Below are 19460 nucleotides of genomic sequence, written 5' to 3'. Positions count from 1 at the left end.
TGGTTTTCGTCGCTGTGCTGACACAGTGCTTACTGGTCAGCAAAATCTACGCAGCAGGCACAGCATTCCGCAGAACATTCGAGAGGTAAGCACACAAACGCGCTTCTTAAAACGCGTGTCGTTTTTTTCCACGTCCTCGAAGTGGCTTATTAACTGTCCGTTTTGTCATTACGACACGTCTATAACAAATTGAGTCAGCTGGTTTCAATTATTACGCGACTTTTTTCGGGGGGGCCCAATATCTTGGATCAACCCAGCAACGTCGACGACGTCGGTGCTGCTGGCTGGCTAACGTTAGCCTGTGAGCTAACAGAACCTCCCGTATCACCGTAGTAATGGCACGTCGTCAACGTTCTTCCTGAAGCATCCCTGTTTCTGTGCTCAGGCTTCGTCTAGTTCCTGGAGCTCAGTGAGAAAACAACGACTTTTCCCCCACTTAAACGTACAATTCTGTTTCGAAGCCTAAAACGTGGACTTTTGCCGTCATTCATTGGGGTAACGTCGCTGGTTTGGATTTGGTCGTCGTATATCTTGTCTATCGCTATGAAACACGTGTGATTTGATCATCCATCCAGTTAATGGTTGGTTGACGTTACCTCGGGCGTTCGTACTAAATTTAGCTCGTCACCGAGATACGTCGGAGGAGATATTTGACACGGTTTCAATTTTCAATGTGTTATTTAATTTATAAATTATTGACCATTCATTTTACGCTTCGTCACCGCAATCCTTTATTTACGCTCGATTAAAACATGACGTTGAAAAACTAAAAAACAAGAAAACCCAACCACGATGCGTCACTTTATTCGGTTGGAAAAGTACGTCATTTTTTTGGTCAAGCGGGATGAGAAGGCCTTGAACTGACACACCTGATTATAGTGATGATGTAGCAACAATCTGCTGGATAACAAGTCATTTTCATCCCATTAAAGGTTTCCAAACCCCGAGGACGTTCCAGATATTCCTGTTTCTTTTGAGACGACATCGCATCCATTGTTGGGACCTGTTTTTCCGCTGGACAACTGTGCGCCTCTTCGAAGCAAATAAAGCACCTTTGCTTGTTTTAAAATCGATATCATCATACCTAAAACCCACCAAGCGACAAGACAACCCTTCACTGCGCCTCTTGGGACGATCAGCGTTGTGTTTATGTCTTTGTTTTGTGAAAACGGTAAGAGTTATAGGCCTAATGCATGATTATTTATTCCCCATATCGGCTTCTGTTAAGATAGGGGTGGGGTGTTTTATAGCAAAAAACTAAAACATAATGAATGTACGTGCACTGTGTGCGTACAAATATGCTGTGTTTGAGCAAGTGGATCAAAATGGCGTCTCCCAGCTCGATCACTCGTGTGCGGTGACTGTACAGCCCAGATATGGTGACGCACTATGCACCAACTAGTAGCAGCAGCCAGTGGTGGAAAGTATCTAAGTACATTTACTTGGGTACTGTACTTATTAGTACAATTTTGAGGAATGTGTACTTTACTTGAGTATTTCCAATTGGTACTTTTACTCCACTGTATTATTTGAACTAGTTACTTTGGAAAGCATACATACATTAACCACTTAAGCCATGGCTTTTTGGGAACATGTGAAACAGGATATTGTGCACTTTTGAGTACTTTTACTTTTAGTACTCAAGTATATTTTGACGCCAATACTTTTGTACTTTTACTCAAGTACATTTTCTCCGAACTTTAACTTGTAATAGAGTATTTCTACTTTGCAGTATTGATACTTTTTATTTAAGTAAAACATTTGAGTACTTTTCCACCACTGGTAGTGGCAGCAGCCTGCTAGAGCCTGATCTAGACTTGGTCGTACCACTGTGTGCTCGCTGAAAATGGCATATCTACAAAGTTTTGAGCTTGTAGATAAGCTATTTTCGCAAGCAAATACTCGTAAAGGTACATTTATGTACAACTCTTCTCTGGAAATGCACAGCACGACCTCTGCCCCCCTCCAGAGCAGCTTTTGACTGGCAACTACTGTGTCATTGAGAAAACAGTTGGTAGTGAGTCATTTTTGTCGGGGTGAATTTAATTATTACCATGGCTGCGAAATACCCAATGAGCAGGAACTCAACATTGTGCAATGTTAGCCAACACACTCGGTGGGGAGAGAGGGGGAGCGAAAGGGAGAAAATGCTTTGGCAGCAACTAGGCCCCTGTTTGTGACCTATTAACAGTAGCAGCCTTTATTTCACTAAACCCAGAGGCCTTCATTTTAAATAAAGGGCTCTCACAAAGCCAATTTAAATAGATGACTGCTCTAATTTCTTTGCTTAGCACTTCAACATCACATGATCATTCTAGGTATCACAGGGATATTTTGTTACGTTCCCAAGGCACTCAACCGTTTATCCATGCAGTCTATACTTTTGGCTGGTTTTAATTTTGTAGATCCTGGAATGTAGGCTTACAGCATTGTTCCCCTCCTCGGTTGCTCTGGATAGTTGCCCATTGCTGGATAATGGTGTCGGACAAATTCCTAAAATGCAGGGGGCCTTTGAGGACACACTGCTGACGCTTCGTTCTTTTTTTGCTTGACAGTTTATTGTGGACATTTAATTTACCACCACTATAGAACATCCCACCCATATATGCTGTTATTGGCTGATAATCTCATTGATGATGGTAATGAATCTGAATTCATTTATCTAACCAGAGGTTGGGGTTCAATGATTTAATCCCCTGCTGAGTCCCAAAGTTGTTTTAAATGTGCTTTATAAATAAAGTTTGACTTAGACTACAATATGGTACCCTTTACTTGGCACTCGGGATCAAAGGTTGGATTGGGGTCCCTGCGTAATGTTCAGGGTGTGTACTTACACAAGCGCTCATGCCATATGGCCAGCAAGAGCCGCTGATACAAACGACCTACGGCCTGGTCGCGACTTAGGCCACGACTTGGAGGTCGTAGGTCCCGGTTCTGGAGGTTTTGCGCGATCTCGGTCGTAATTCAGCGACCTGGGAAGTCCGCGATCGAAACTCTACGCTTGCTAAGGGAAGGGACGCGAGTTTAGAAACTCTACGCTTGCTAAGGGAAGGAGCGCCGCGATCGAAACTCTACGCTTGCTAAGGGAAGGGACGCGAGTTTAGAAACTCTACGCTTGCTAAGGGAAGGAGCGCCGCGATCGAAACTCTACGCTTGCTAAGGGAAGGGACGCGAGTTTAGAAACTCTACGCTTGCTAAGGGAAGGAGCGCTCGTTTTCAACAGCGTCGGCAGGTTAGCTACTCAGTGTCGGCAGGTTAGGGTTAGGGTTAGGGTTAGGGTTAGGGTTAGGGTTAGAGTTGGGGTTAGGGTTAAGGTTAGGGTTAGAGTTAGAGTTGGGGTTAGGGTTAAGGATAGGTTTTGGTGCACCTCGCGCGGTCCAAGTGACTACAATGGAGCGCTTCCTACCTCCGGTTCAGCCAATCACAAGCTTCAAAAGGTTGAATAGCGCTGCTGCTCTAGAATATTCTGCAAAAAGACGGCCCGGGGACGACCGAGGTGGCGCAACCACGGCCGGGGGTCGCGAAACTAGACCGGCCGCGACCTAACAAGTATGTACCGCGAACTACGACCTCCAGAACCGGGACCTACGACCTCCAGGTCGTGGCCTAGGTCGCGACCAGGCCGTAGGTCGTTCGTATCAGCGGCTGTCTCTCCATATGGCTCTCAAGGCTACTAAACAGGGATTTGTTTCAGCTACATTGGTACAGAGAAGAGATGTATCACCGAACCTAATAACACATACTGGCATACAGTAGACCAGTTGTTGGCAAATCCTTTGTCAAGGACCCCCAAATTACAGAAGAACCCCCATACAAGATTGTGTGAAAATATTTAACTCTTGAAAATGGCCTAAGTTCAAAACGCAATGCATCACATGTGTTGTAGATCAGCTTTTTTCAAATAACGCCTTTGACCTTATACTTTGGCTATTTTTGATGCTATATTAACAATTTTGCTGGGTCCCCCTGAAACGGTACACTCATAATTTTGTAAAACGTATTTAACTTGTGTTTTTAGGGTATTGACTAGGGCTGACTTACTGGGGTATGAAGGTTCCACTTATTTTCTTTACCCTCTTGACAGTGGGCGGGTGATGTCATGACGAGCTTAACTTGTAAAGTGGTTTGAAGAAAATTTGCCACAAAGATTATCGCCCACACAATGTGGCCACCTGAGGCAAATTTGGAGTCGAGTTCTTCCTTGTCCTACTGACAGTTGAACGGTTGAAAAGATTTCATGTGTCCAGTGGTTCCTGAGATTAGCTGCACACACAAACTGGTGAAAACATGATCTCCACCTCCCGTCCTTCCAGCCTATTGAGATGGTGTAACTAATAGTAATTGATAATTAACAAGTGAGTATATCTTAAAATGGTAATAAAGAAAAACAATCTAAAATAATGCAAGGCTTGGCAGGTGTCTTGGACTACTGTTGGTATCTGTCTGTGGTTTGATTTGGACTCCACTGAGGTGTATTTGATATAACATCTTAGAACGAAGTCCCTCTTCCTCTAAGAGCAAAACCAGGTGTTTACATGCTGCTCATACAAAATGTCTCAATAAGTGCTAAGAATATATTGGCTTATTAGTTCAGAACGGACATAACCGTATGCCAACGAGACACTGCTTGCTAACGAGTGTCCACTTATGTCCTCCCTCTCTTGTCTTGCAGAGCTGTTGCGCAGCCGTTGGAACCTGTGTGGTGGAAACCTAGTCTTCAAGCGAGGAGCTTGTGGCCACAGCGGCACGACGTTTTTCATGTCAGAGACCGAGCACGCTTGCAGTCGTTTATGTCATCCCCTCTTTTCCAGACAGAAGATCCCCAAAAATCGCCATTCAAGATCTGTTTATCTTACTGATAGTGCTCATAACATCCAGCCAACATGTCTGTCAACGTCAACCGCAGCGTGTTGGACCAGTTCTACCGCTACAAGATGCCCCGTTTGATTGCCAAGGTACCAAAGTAATTTCTGCTGAGCAGCAAGCTTGGCAATGCATTTGAAATGTGTGAGCCAACAGTCTCTCGAGACTAAGATAACTAGATGTCATATATAATTTGCATCATAAGTAATAGAGTAATTAATAATTAATATAATAATGTATAGATTTTGACAATTTGTAAGCCAATGAAATGTTCTAAGATTTCTTATTTCTGTGTTCTCCTGTTCAGGTTGAAGGCAAAGGGAATGGAATCAAGACGGTCATTGTCAACATGGTTGATGTTGCAAAGGCATTGAACAGGCCTCCAACATGTGAGTAAAACCTGTCACTTATTTGGGGCTTATAATAATAATGTAGTTAATATTTATTACACTTTGTTAATCTAACCCACATTGCCTCATAGTATTATAAAAAAGGATAAGAGCAGCCGTTTTAACTTGCATCCACAACACTGTTTAATCAGCTAATTTAACCTTTTCATCCGTCATTCTCCTGTCCATTTGGCAGTGTAGTGTATACAACCACAATACAGCTGTTTGTGTTCATTGGTCACAAAGTACTGTAATGATTGAACAAAAGGACACTGTCACAGCATAAAAACAAAGTGGTTTCATTAACAGAGCTTTATAAATACATTTTTACTGACTGATCACCCATTTCTTGGCATTCACCTGTAATCTCAGGTCTGAACTAGTCCCTGAATAAGAATAACATAAACTTCAGTTAACATGAAGTCTTTGTCAGTGACCTTAATGGTAGGAGGATTGAAAACCACCATAATAGGGGTGAGAAAAAAACTAATGTTGGAAACCCTGCTGTAGGGTCCTGAAACTCCACCTACTGGCTATCTACAGCAATGGTATGAAATATGCTATTTATTGACTCATCCAGATGGGGTGTGTCTAGTCTCTGGAGACGGACATGTTGTCTCCCATCATTTTCAAAAGCTTCCGCCTAACTTTGGAAGCAGATATCCCACCCCACTTATATTTTACCTGTGCATTTCCTTAAATGACTTCTATTGGAACATTTGTTGAAGCTAATTCACTAGTACTGTTTAAATATGTTTTTTTACGCATTTCCATGAACGCTGTTGGGATTGGTCGAATAGTCTGAGGAGCAGATGACCGCTTCCTCTTAGATTTTACAGGATGGTATTACAGACTATAGTGGCAACATCACATCTTGCAGTACACATGTCCTAAGGTTGAAAGGCTGAGCCACCAGGGCATCCTGTGAGAAGAACATTTTATAATGTATGCATTTATCTTTTTTTTCCTCTCCCTCTGACAGACCCAACCAAGTTTTTTGGTTGTGAACTCGGTGCTCAGACCCAGTTTGATGCGAAGAACGACCGTTTCATTGTCAACGGCTCCCACGAGGCCAATAAGTTACAGGACATGCTTGATGGGTTCATCAGAAAATTTGTGCTGTGTCCCGAGTGTGACAACCCTGAAACTGACCTGGTAAATGTTTTAGAAGCATAATGATTGGATGAACTGGTTTATAAAGGATCAAAATAAAGCATCTGAGCATTGTACTGTAAGAGCTCTGCGACAAGTTACTAGCTGTAGTGGTTGATGTACATTTGTTGATTTGTCCATCTTGCAATTCTCAGCATGTCAATCCCAAGAAACAAACCATCGGCAACTCCTGTAAGGCCTGTGGATACCGTGGCATGCTTGACACCAGACACAAACTCTGCACCTTCATCCTCAAAAACCCGCCAGGTGAGACCTTTGACTTTAATATATATATTTATAGCACCTTTCATACCAAGAATGTAGCTAAACTCAGGGGTTAAAGTTCTCAGTCCTGGGGACTGATTTCAGTCTTGAGGATTTCATAGGGGCTATTTCTGAGATCAGTGCAAAAAAATAAATAAGGGGGAGAAGTCATCAAAACGTCTTTGAATTGGCCAGACTAGCATAGAATACAACAGAACTTTAGAAGATACTGAATATAAAATGACGCATGGATTGGCACACACACATTCAGTGATATTGGTGTGTGCTGCGCATGCCATGTTTCTAAAATCACATATTGGGACATTGTCTGAAAACAATTTTCAGTCTTGGGATTTATTTTGGCTTTAACCCCTGAGCTAAACTGCTTTACCTGAAGCACTTGGCCTGAACGCTTCTAGCTTTGCATGACAAATCGGCCTGAACGCTTCTAGCTTTGCATGACAAATCAATTGAATTTCTGCATCTAGTTGAGGTACTTGGTGACTAAAATATTGTAAAATAAGATATATATTGTACACAAATGAGCACCAGTTAAAGAACCATGGTGCACTGATACAACAAGTTAAAGGCTTCCACAACTAGAGAGGTGTGTTGCCTCAGATGTTTTCCAAGATCCCGACAGTTAGTTCCATGCTCCACCCATTGCACTAGACTGGGATTTTAACCCATAATCCTGGTAGTTGTCTATTATGCTTCTAAAGCAGTTTAGTGTTGCCATATCCTGTATGAGAGATCTGACTTTTAATGGCTCGCCTGCTGTTCTTCACCACAGAGAAAGTTGACTGTGCATATGGATCATCATCATCAGTTTCTGTCAAGAAGGAAAAAGACAAGAAGAACCGCAAGAAGGACAAAGAGAACGGTTCTGGTAGCGGAGATGCAGGAGACGATGACATTGATGCTCCGGAAGCTGTGGTGTGTAACCTCTGTCTTTCTCCATTAGTCTTGTTAGCTGTGGCATTTGTAGTTAGTGTTAATTATCTGCTATATACTGGACAAACCAGAAGGTCTGCCATTCACTGGAGTCATTCCATTAATTGGCCTTTCTAAGAATCTGGGAATTTAGAGACAGACCCCATTGATTTCTAATACTGATGCTTAATCTTCAGTATTAAAAATAAGTTTGGCTGATGTTGAAGGTTGTAATCCATAAGTTTCTGTTTACAGTGACTCCAAATGGAGAATTTAAAGAAGTCTGTAATGAAACGGAAACGTTAACTTTGTATAAAAACAATCCTGTTCTATCCAGAAAAAAGCACTGTTGTGCATAGTTGCTTCTGGGGTACTCTACTGTGACTTTTACTGTTACTACGGTTCATTTGTATACATTTATAGATCAACTGAATGACCACACAGAAAAAGTGACATTTGTGTCTTAGAAAATGCTACCGGGGCCTTAAACTGACAGGCAAGCTGTGTTTGTGCATTTGGTGTTTGTCTTCTTGACCCCTGCCATCTGACCTGTCATTGTGTGTGACCTTTTAGGATGGTGATGACGACGACGAAGACTGGGTGGAGGAGACAACAGAGGAGGCACAGAGACGACGGATGGAGGAGATCAGTGACCATGCCAAGGTCCTCACCCTCAGTGAGGATCTGGAGAAACCCCTTGAGGAGAGGGTCAACTTGTTCTACAACTTTGTCAAAGTGAGAATAATGTTAATGCATTGTTAACTTGTTTGTATAAGTAGTTAGAACACTGTACTAAATAATGGTGTAAAACATTTAGTGATATCTGCAATATCTATTATATCTAATGCAATCTAACCCATTTAGGCCTAACCTATAGAATAGGGCTACATCTGAAATTAGCCTACAAAACAAATATGTTGCTACATACTGTACATGTACTGTAAGCCCCTCCCAAACAGCAAAATGTGTTCCCGGCCTGAATGGGCTAATATATTTTTGGATTGGTGTGGAATTCTTGAACGGAAGGTTATTTTATACTCCCAAATGGTAGTCATCTAACCATATAAGCTCACAAATGCCAATCATCTTATCTTTCGCTATTATTATTTTTGTTTTGTCTTTCTAATCTAGTTGTGAAAATACAAACAGCCCACAAGTTAATGCTGCTATAATGTTCACTGGAGATTAATGAAATGCATTCTGTTGTCTTTAGCAAAAGAAGGAGAGTGGAACCATAGATGCTGCTGATAAGGAGATCTTAGCTGAGGCAGAGCGTCTGGACGTGAAGGCCATGGGACCTCTCATCCTCAGCGAGCTGCTCTTCGACGAGAACATCAGAGACCAGATCAAGAAGTACACGCGCCACTTCCTGCGAGTAAGTTTGTGCTACCCTGAGGCGAGGTGGTGCTTGGCTGCAGTTCTGGAATGCCAGACTACGTCTCGTGCTTTGTAGTAAATTGTATTCAGCTGGTGTCCTACGTCTAAATTCCCCATAGTGAGACATGTAGACTAAAGCCAGCAGTGTATGTATGAAATGTATGCAACTGATACCTATATTGTACATATGCATTTTAATAACATGAAAATATGAACATAAAGGGACATTAATAAACCAAAATCAGATTCTGTTTTGTTTTTAACCTGTTAAAGATTAAAGAACGGGTCTGATATCAATTAAAACATATTAAAACCTGTCATAAAATATCTGTTTTTGTAAATATGTCTGTAAAAACTTAAGTCATGTCGCTCGCTTTGAATCTATGCCTGTGAAAAAATGTACTGGTCGAATAAAACTGGTTTCATATGTTACCCACAGTTCTGTCACAACAACAAGAAGGCCCAGAAGTATCTACTGGGAGGGTTTGAATGCCTGGTGAAGCTGCACCAGGCTCAGCTGCTGCCACGCGTTCCCATCATCCTCAAAGCCCTTTACGATGCAGACCTGCTGGAAGAAGACGTTATCTTCTCCTGGGCAGAGAAGGTAGCTGGAGTTGTGTGTGTGTGAGCGAGAAAGTGGTTAATTTGTGTCTACTTCAGGAGAATGGTGTTTTAAAGGGGGCACGTACCTTTTAGGCGAAGCCCGAACTGGCGAAGTGGGGAAATGTCCGATACCGTAGCGATCTGGCGAACGTCTTCTGGACAGGGCGTTTATCGTGCGCTTGCCCAGGCCTTACGGCCTGGGCATAAATATAACGATTGCATTCACCACGGCTTCGTAACTCGCGCGGCGCTCCGCCGGCCGCGCGGCCCTGGCCCGCTCTTCGCGGCCACTCGCGCCTGCGGCGCTCGGGGGCGAAGAGCAGGACCAAGGTCCGCTGGCCTTCGCGCCGCTTGCAGTGTCGTGGACAATCGATTCGCCAGATCGCTACGGTAGGAGACAAATCCCCACTTCGCCAGTTCGGGCTTCGCCAGAACAGGACTTTCCCTTTTAAAGGACCATTCCAGTATTGCCAAATTATCTAATGAAAACTTGGGCCTTAAATAGTATAAATGTAGGTTGTTTTTCTGTAAATTACTTTTTTACTTAATCACTGAATTCACTGCCATGCACATTAAAAAGGTGTGAGGAAAAACACTGATTGAAATTTGCAAGTGAAAACCACATTATTATCCTTTATTTTCACTCAAATGACCCTAACAGGCCAATTCAGTGTAAACATTGCTTACGGCAAAGTGTGGTTCAGCCAAAGTAAAGTCAGTTACTGTCACTGCAGAATGATGCAAAACGAATGCAGAAAATCTAACTACAACTAGGTATGTTGTACAATTTGTGACTGAAGAGTGGATGGTGACATGTAGTGACACCTGTATGTACGGTCTTTTTTTTATTATACCGTATATCTTCTGAAATGAAGTTATCACATCCATTTACTTTATAATACAATTGAGGTCTGGATTATTACTGGATTTTATTGTATAGTGGTAATTGATGGATGTCAATGCTAAAAGGTGCCATAAATAAAACTCATTTTAGAATTTCATCAAGCAAGCTAGGGATGTACTATATGTGTGCGCTTATAGTCCTGACCTTGGAAGCTCTTTCCACTGCCTCTACTTAATTCTCCCTATTGTAAACATTGAAGCCTGTTTCTAGACTGTATTAAGTCTGACTTCCTGTGCTTTCTTCCACCAGGTTTCTAAGAAGTACATCTCTAAGGAACTTGCCAAAGAGATCCAGGCCAAGGCTGCCCCGTTCGTCAAATGGCTGAAGGAGGCAGAGGAGGAGAGCGGGGGAAGTGAAGATGATGAGGAAGAGGAAGATGATGATGAAAACGTTGAGGTAATTTTTTATTCGTTTTTGAGAACGTTGAGGTAGTTGATTTTGACATTTTCTTTATTGTAATTGTAATAGGTCTTGGTAGTTGAAACCAGCAAGCCAGCCCCACATGTGAATATCAGTGACTGAAGTAAATGTCAGTCACGGAGTACAGCATTAGTTTGCCAATTCTCGATTATAGGATGTCCGTCTATCTCGGTTAGCTCAATTAGTGCAACATGTAGCACAAATGTGCTAAATATTGAAACCGTTTTGTTAAAACTATTGTTTTTCTGTTTAATGTCATCGAGTTATAATGTGGGTTGTCCTGCACAATATCCAGTGTGTACTCTGGTCAAGGCTGGTTTTTCACACAGAACCATGGGTGTTTTCAATTGTATAGGTTTCTTTGTTTCAATTAATATTTTAGGGGATATTCGCATTAGGAATGCAAAAGTGAATTAAACCAATCGATTAATAGATTATGAAAAATAAGTGGTTAATCAGACTAATCGATTTAATCAGTTATAAAAACTTATACGTATTAGTAACCTATTCTGTTCATTTGATACATTTTTAAGTTTTAACCATTTAAAAAAGGTGCAATTCTGTAGAATTTCAGGGTAAAAAAAATATAGTTGCAGCCCTAAGCTAAATAACGTGATTCATTCCCTGAAATGGTTAACTAATGTCCTGCATTAAGCTGCAAGTCAGGCCCATGTGTTTAGCACTCCATTCAACATTGTTTGAGAAGACAAGTGACAATAATGCTCACTTGACAGTAATTTTAAGCTTGGACAGTGACTAGAGTCACAGCGCGATGTGCTGTGAGCTTGTAGATCTTCTGTTTTTGGTGTGCAACACAGTGCGCAGGTATAAATGAGCCATCATAAGCAGTAGTAATGTTGGTCACGCCATAATATTTAACTAAATCTGTGTGGATGTACTCATGACACAAACTGCAGTCTGCAGTTTGATTTTATATGAATTAAGCCTGTGAAATGAGCGAGCACTGCCAGTGTGTAAGGACCTTGATTCTGAATATTCTCTGTATGGCGGACCTTCATCTGATGTCTCTCCCCAGGTGGTGTATTCATCCTCTGCCAGAGAGCTGAAGGTCGAGACTGTGAAGCCGGACAAACCTGCGAAAGAAGAGGAAGACATCGATATTGATGCAATTTAAAAAGAAGACGAGAGACTCGGAAGAGATACTTTTCTTGCATTGTGGCTTTGACTCAAATCTTTACCTAAGTGGCTGGCCTTTTTTCCTGCCCCCCTCCCCTGTCCTCTTAATAACCTCTCTCCATCCTCATCCAACAGCCCTGTCTCTGCTTTGTGGCATGAATAAACATAGTGCTTCACTTGCTGCACATGATGTACTCGAGACGATAAAATATGTATAAAAAAAAAGAAAAAAAGCTTTTGGGGATTTTAATCAAGGTGTTTTGGGGTGGGAGGGTGGGTTCATTTGACTGCACATTTATTTTGTTTCTGTATGAATTTTCCAGTCAATAAAGAATGTTTTGCTATCCACCTAATTTAAATGTGTAATAGGTGTTCAGTATTCTAGTCTATCCAGTGACTCTGTTTGGCCAATAATTGCTAATGAACAGTATTGGGGCAGGTTATGCCTGGGAGTGGGGCTTTATCCAAAAGCCTGGACTATTGTAGTGGTTCAGTTTTAATTAAACTAGTATACATTTTTATATTCATATTCTGTTAACACATTTGAACAAAATGTGACTTTAAAACACCCTAGCAGGAGTGCTGATATTTAAAGGTTTTCTGATCTTGACATAATCTTGGTATCTAATCTTAAATTGGATGTTCTACAAAAAAAAGTGGTGTATTTTCTTGGTACTGGGCTTGTTTATATGCTATTTTGGTCACTTATCAGCGAGCCACAACAATAATGGATATTATGAGCTTTCAAATGAAGCCATCAAGTCTGCAGTGAATGTTTCCGACAGTCTCCAAAACGATGACACCAGTCTGTACTCTGCATTGTGCTCCAATGAGTGTTGAGGTCAGGCCGTTTCCTCACTTCCTCCAGCGAGCTGTTCAGCTGTCTGCAGGCAGAGGGGATTATTTTGCCTTGAGAAAATCTCCCAAGGCAGAACTTCCGAAAACAATTTCCCTGTTCAACATACTTTAACACTGGTTAACATAGATTTGACATCAGGCAACATGTATATAATCGTCCTCCCATAAGTGACTATTTTTTTACTGATTTTTACAGTTATAATTATAGTCTACAGTACTAACAGATTATTACATTGGCCTATCTTGAATATAAATGATTATTACTATATTGTGTTAAAACGTACCGGTAGTCTACCTTACAGGTGGGCAAACATATTATTGACCACTCTAGTAGATATATATTTACTTAATGGTATGATAAATCCAGATTATTATTTCAATAGGCCTACTAGGTACATGTTCTTATTTTCAACAGAAAAGGGGAGAAAGTAATAATGTATTTTTAAACAGTGGATAACATTTATACTAGTGTATATTGGATATCAAGGGTAGTTCTATTTAGCCTACATTTTCTTAACACGGGCACAATGCTAATATATTCTAAACCAGTGGTTCCCAAACTATTCTCACTATTTCTTAATTATATTGTTTTATTTATCGAATGTCTTAAAATGTGTTTGTTTTAAAATGTATACAATTATTCATATGGGGGAGTAACAAAATACACACACACACACACACACACACACACACACACACACACACACACACACACACACACACAACTTGATATATATATATATATATATATATATATATATATATATATATATATATATATATATTATCTTTTAAATTAGGAAAATAAATGGGATTTTTTTTACTCGAGTCGTGACTCGTGATGATGACCCATTTGGGAACAAGTGTTTTTTTATTTTAAACGGGTAGCCACACGAAAAGTCAAGGCAAAAGAAGTACCGTATGCGGAGCAGAGTTGACTCTAATCCAACTCCAGCCTGTGTCTGCTCTGAGGAGCCATTTTGGTCCCACCTAAAACACCACCAACCAGCCTCAGCGTTCTGTTCTGGGCCGGAGATGGAGGAAACGGAGCCGACAGCAAGTCTTTTCTGGCTCTCAAAGCTTCTGAATCTCTGCTAAAAAAACATCGACATCGGGGGGTGACAGCGGACCGCCATGACGTGTTGTTAACGAATAGTTTTGATTGTAAAAAACCAAGAGGAGGTTTTTCGGAAGCGGCCGAAACGAACGCCGCCGTGACTATTATTTTTTTTGTTTTACTTGCAACCCTCAACGGACAGTGATTTTTGTCTAGCCTGTGCTTGCCTTTTAGTTAAACCACACGGGCCAACTGTACGGTATACCTACGACATGTACAAATATTGATTGTTAGGATTATTTGGTACAACTTTTCGGTTCACAAACAATTAGTAAAGGAGATCGTGGGCTGATAACACATCACGTTTGTCTTGTTGTCGGGAGTTTTTTTTGTTGCACATCGATCAATGTGGAGACTCTTTCTCTGCGAGAAGCCTGAATGGTTTTCGGTGGAGGAACACAATTCGCCGGTTGAAGAAGGTGCTGCGACGTTTAGGGAAAAGACAGCAAAGTCTTTAACGGATTAAAAGAAAAAAACAACAACGATGTCAACAAAACCTATCCTGCCGACGGTCAACGAAAAGTCGACGGAAAGCGTAAGTACAGTGAGGAAATAATGGCATTCATAAAATACTTGTGCTTTTGTGTGACTAGTGTTCATGATCTAATAATGGTTATTATTAACTCTGGCGGAGGATAAGTACTTCTTGGTGGTCTGGTCTTGTGTTGTGCGATTTTTGTGCCGTTCACACTGTAGGTTCACACGGGGGGCGAAAAAAAACATTGTTAGCAACTCGTAAACACTCATATCCTCTACGTCAAACACGCCCTGTGCGTTCAGCCTGCCTGCCCGGCCGACTGGAAACTAGAGATCCAAAAACACATCCAATAACAAAGTCATTAACTTTTGCGTTCAATTGTTGAATGCGTGTACGCCAGGATATAGACTACACAGGAGGAGGCCCCACACAGCCTTGTACAGAAACTACAATAATGTTGCCTTGCCTGCTGCTGATTCTGGGTTGGCTAAACCTGGTTGGCAACAGGACTTAAAAAAAAAGAAAAGGTGAAAAGGAATCGGGCTCGCTACTGGTTTTCCGATGTGTCTGTCTGGTGCTTTCTGTCGTTTCCACATACTTTTAAGTTTGTCCCACCCTCCCCTCTTTACCAAGAAGACCCCCCCCCCCCTCTCTCTCTCTCTCTCTCTCTCCCTCCCTCCCTATGTCAGATTTATTTCCCAAGTCTAGTTTCGGGCAGTAAAAGCTTTGGGGAATAAATCCAGGAACATCTACACTACACAATAACGACCAGGCTGTTTCCTGAGTTGTTCAATGGTGGACACCATGATGAGATGATGGTCAAATGGTCAAACTGAGACAAATTCATCTAAATCTTTGATTTAGGTGGTCAATGAAACGAGTTTTGTTGTGTTTATACTTACCATGCTCAAAACAAAAGCTTAGATTTAGTGTTCAGTGTTGATCCGAGATGGCAGAGGGACATTTTGGGAGCTATTGTTGGTAGCTAGTACCGTGGTTCTCAAACATTTCTTGCAAAGGACCCCCAAATTGATGATGTATTTGAACCCCATTTGAATAGAATGCATGCCAGGGGGTTCCCATAAGTCAACATTTTTCAAAAATGGCACGTTTGCAAGCTCACTTTGAACCCCTTGGAGTTACCCCTGGGGGTCCCCGGACCCCACCTTGAGAACCACTTGTCTAGTAGTTTATCCCCCTCCTCATTTGATCAAGAGGATTCCCACTGTCAGACTGACTGAGACAGACTCTCAGTGAGTGAGCCAGTTTCGATCAAGGACGAAATCTTCTACTCTACAGTAACGACCATAGGGCTGTTTCCTGACATGAATGCAGCTGTAGGAACATGACGGGCTCTCAGTCTGCATGGAGGCATCCCAGCTTTGTGAGTAAACCCACTGGGAATTCAGAGGAAGTGGTAGAGGGTTGATGGAAGTCACCGGGAGAAATGGGAGTGAATCCACACGTGAATAGTTTGAAGGCGATTTTTACTGCTTGCCTTGTAGTAGTGTAGTCAGTCAGTGGTCTCTTTTATCTGAAATGCCATGGATGGATGTTGGGATAAGTGGGGTCTTGATCGGAGCTCATAGCATAATAAACATGGCCTATTTATTTCGCTCATTAAACATAAAGTAACCCCCATATGACTACAGGGTTATAATACCTGGTCAATCGTTTGATTTATCTATAATCTCTAATAATACTGTAATTGAACAGTTTTTATATGATGGGCCAGTCCTATTCATTATGATCTGCATGGTAGGTAGGTCAGTGCTGTGGTGGTTGTGGTGTTTGCAGGGAGGGGTCGGGAGGGTACCACTCACAGTTCAGGAGGTAGTCGATACCTAGGACCCCAAACAGAAGTCATTTGTGGGGTTACTTTGGGAAGGGAGGGGAATGCCTTTAAACACTGCTATGGGAATCAATCCCTGTTGCTGTGTTTGTAGTCAAGGGTATACACACAATGTATCAAGCTAATGACTATTGAAAGCTGCAGGATCACAGCGTACTTACTGAGTAACCACTGACTACACAGTTGCCTCCATGACTGGGAAAGTCCAACATTTAAAGATACTTTTTTGGTAAATCTCCCGAAGGTCTTGAATATGTGGAAAATTGTCTTTTCAAATTTCATAAGTTGCATAGTCTATATTGGTTTTACTTAATTGTTTGCCAAAATAAACACACTCGTGATGAAATTATAAATGTAAACAACATTTTATGGCTTATGAGAGATGTTAGTCACATTTATTGATCACATGATCAGTTCTCAAACACATTCACTTCAAGCACAAAAATCTTCAAACACAGTGAAAGTGTGTGAACGGTTGGCTGAAAAAGTCTACTAGTTACTGCAGACTTTGACCTTCAGAAATATTTCCATCTCGCTTCATGGTCATCTTAAGCCCGAGTTCTGTGCTGTACATCTTGTACTGAGAAGATTCAGTCTACTTTATGCCTTTTCTCGGGGTGCCATACTATAAATATCAGATGGTTTTGCTTGAATGAATGTTAAGAGATGTGTAACGTCCGGCCGGCATCATTATGAGTCAGCGTGCCGTGGCCTATATGTTTGTGTGTGTAAACGAAATTATCCGGGTAATATTAGTGCATGTAGACTAGAGTGATGTGTATTCTTCACGTCTGTCTATTGCCCTCCCTTGATCCTTACAGTGTGTAAAAGGCCCTGTTATCTATGTACTTATTCTAAAAGTGTGTCAATGTTACTACTTCAAATTCCGTAAACTGCTATTGAATGAAGTGAATCAAGTTTCCTTTACAGATGAATGTAGTTGGTATTCCAAGTATTTTAGAAGGTATTCTGGAGTCCTCAGTTGTCAACGAGTCTAACAGACTTAATGGCCACTATTTAAGATTATGTTCAACTTAAAGGACAACTTTGTTTTTTACAACAAGGGTTCATGTTTTAGTCATTAGAGAAAAGAAAAGATGAGTGTTAAAAGTTTTCATTTACTTCTTTCTATTGTTTTAGCGATTTTGTTTAGACACAATAAGCCCATTCCCAAGATGCACTGCAATCTTTTTATGGGTAGATGACTGGGCTGTTGTAAATAGTAACAAAGAAATTGCCGGCATATTGTGTCTAAAAAGACATATTTAGCCATTTGTACGTGTGCCCACTGAAATCAAAATACTAAAATCGCTAAAACTGTAGAAGGCAGTAAATGAAAACATTTTAACACTCATCTTTTCTTTTCTCTAGTTACAATATAAAATATGAACCCTGGGCCTTGTTGTAAAAAAACAAAGTTGTTATTTTGTTCCACCAGTGTTGATGTTCTGACCAGAAATATAACGGCCTTGTCTGCAAAAAAAATAGTTTTTGGAGCAGATCTAGTCGACATCATGCCTCATGCCTCCAACCTCTTTTCTCTCCTCAGCACACGTCTCACAGCAATGGCCGCCAGGAGATCAACACACGATCGGTTCGCTCCGGTGTTCGATCCCGGAGCTCGGGGGCGGATGAACCTCAGCAGCCCCACGTTGGCAACTACCGGCTACTGAAAACCATCGGCAAGGGCAACTTTGCCAAGGTCAAATTGGCCCGACACATCCTCACAGGCCGAGAGGTGAGATGGAAGACGGGGGAGCTGTGCTGCGGCACTATTTCTATGCTTTAAAATCCTGCGTGTTAAAGGGATATTTCACTTTCAAAAAAACTTTTGGTAATTTTATCTTCTAATCAGGCTTTTATGAACACCCTGGACAGTTTTTAAGTTGCTTGATTCAATATTTAGATATTTGATGTAAATGTTACTAGGCCCTCCTCCTTCAGGGCCGCTCCCCATAGAGCATCGCAGTCACTTAAATTCCCCATTCATTTTCGCCATAGACTTTTACAAAAATATTTATAACAATTATGTTAAGCCTCGAACCAAGCCATCCAGGATGGAGGTGAATCATGACCATATAACCTTTTTTTCTATGAAAAGAGCATTTTGAAAATCGCTAAACAAAGGGTAGTTATTAAATGTAGTATATCAAATAATGTAATATTAAAATATGTTTTCACATAGGATCAAAGGTTATATGGTCATGATTCACCTCCATCCTGGATGGCTTGGTTCGAGGCTTAACATAATTGTTATAAATATATTTGTAAAAGTCTATGGCGAAAATGAATGGGGAATATTAAGTGACCCCAGGAATCCACTTCCGCTGCGACGCTCTATACACACCCATTTTAACTTCTAACTCCATTTTAACCATGATAGATTCATTAAAAACACCCATTATCTTTTCTGGTGACTCATAATACTCTCCTAATACGTGAGCAGGCTGTGTTTTCGATAACGTTTTTCATTTATTTGTAATATTTATTTATTATTATTATTATTCATTTTTTCCATTTCCCAAAGAATTATTAAAAATACATGATCTGCTCACGTATTAGAAGGGTAGTATGAGTCACCAGAAAAAAATTGTGTTTCTATTGAATCTATCATGGTTAAAATGGAGTTACAATGGGTGTTTATGTGGAGCGGCCCTGGAGGAGGAGGGCCTGATAACATTTACATCAAATATCTAAATATTGAATCAAGCAACTTAAAAACTGCCGGTGTTCATAAAAGCCTGATTAGACGATAAAATGACCTAAAGATTTTTTGAAAGTGAAGTATCCCTTTAACTCATTGAGTGCCAATCCCGAACTAGTTCGGCTTTATTAGCGTATCGTAGTGTGCCGATCCCGAACAAGTTCGGCTTTTAAAAAAAAAAAAAAAAAAAAAAAAAAATTTTTTTTGAAAAATTTTTTTTTGAATTTTTTTTATTTTTTTTTGGACCCCATCAAATCTGGTGAACATGATTTCAATCGCGATTTTGCATGTTCCACCCCCATACAACCCCATCTAACATACAGGGCAGCCATTTTTGTTTACATTACATGTAAAACATAATGGCGATTATCTCAAGAATGCCTGAACGGATTTCCAATCGGATTTTTTT

The 19460-nt window shown here is 40.9% G+C and overlaps 2 protein-coding genes across 6 annotated transcripts in view; both read left to right on the top strand.

The window, feature by feature from the left end:
• On the top strand, window positions 1–12395 carry eif5 (eukaryotic translation initiation factor 5). 2 transcript variants are annotated; one of them, XM_080750694.1, is made up of 12 exons: window positions 1–85; window positions 933–1171; window positions 4673–4955; window positions 5171–5252; window positions 6235–6407; window positions 6560–6671; window positions 7462–7604; window positions 8175–8336; window positions 8815–8976; window positions 9418–9582; window positions 10735–10881; window positions 11942–12395. In XM_080750694.1, exons 3-12 carry the CDS (start codon window positions 4884–4886, stop codon window positions 12038–12040), a joined length of 1317 nt encoding a protein of 438 aa, XP_080606820.1. In that variant the 5' UTR covers window positions 1–85; window positions 933–1171; window positions 4673–4883; the 3' UTR covers window positions 12041–12395. The 2 variants fall into 2 exon arrangements, with proteins under 2 accessions (XP_080606820.1, XP_080606821.1); XM_080750695.1 differs by lacking the exon at window positions 1–85 and adding an exon at window positions 121–409.
• A 1501-nt stretch (window positions 12396–13896) lies between these two features.
• Window positions 13897–19460, top strand: part of mark3a (MAP/microtubule affinity-regulating kinase 3a) — a 55783-nt gene continuing 50219 nt past the window's right edge. For all 4 annotated transcript variants that reach the window (XM_080751273.1, XM_080751271.1, XM_080751272.1 and 1 more), the window contains exons 1-2: window positions 13897–14552; window positions 17897–18085. In XM_080751273.1, coding sequence (XP_080607399.1) covers window positions 14502–14552; window positions 17897–18085 — 240 coding nt within the window. In that variant the 5' untranslated portion in view covers window positions 13897–14501. The remainder of the gene's footprint in view (window positions 14553–17896; window positions 18086–19460) is intronic.

The sequence above is a fragment of the Nannobrachium achirus genome, assembly GCF_963921795.1.
Source record: "Nannobrachium achirus genome assembly, chromosome: 20".
Classification (NCBI taxonomy): Eukaryota; Metazoa; Chordata; class Actinopteri; order Myctophiformes; family Myctophidae; genus Nannobrachium; species Nannobrachium achirus.
This window is presented reverse-complemented; position numbering and strand designations above follow the sequence as displayed.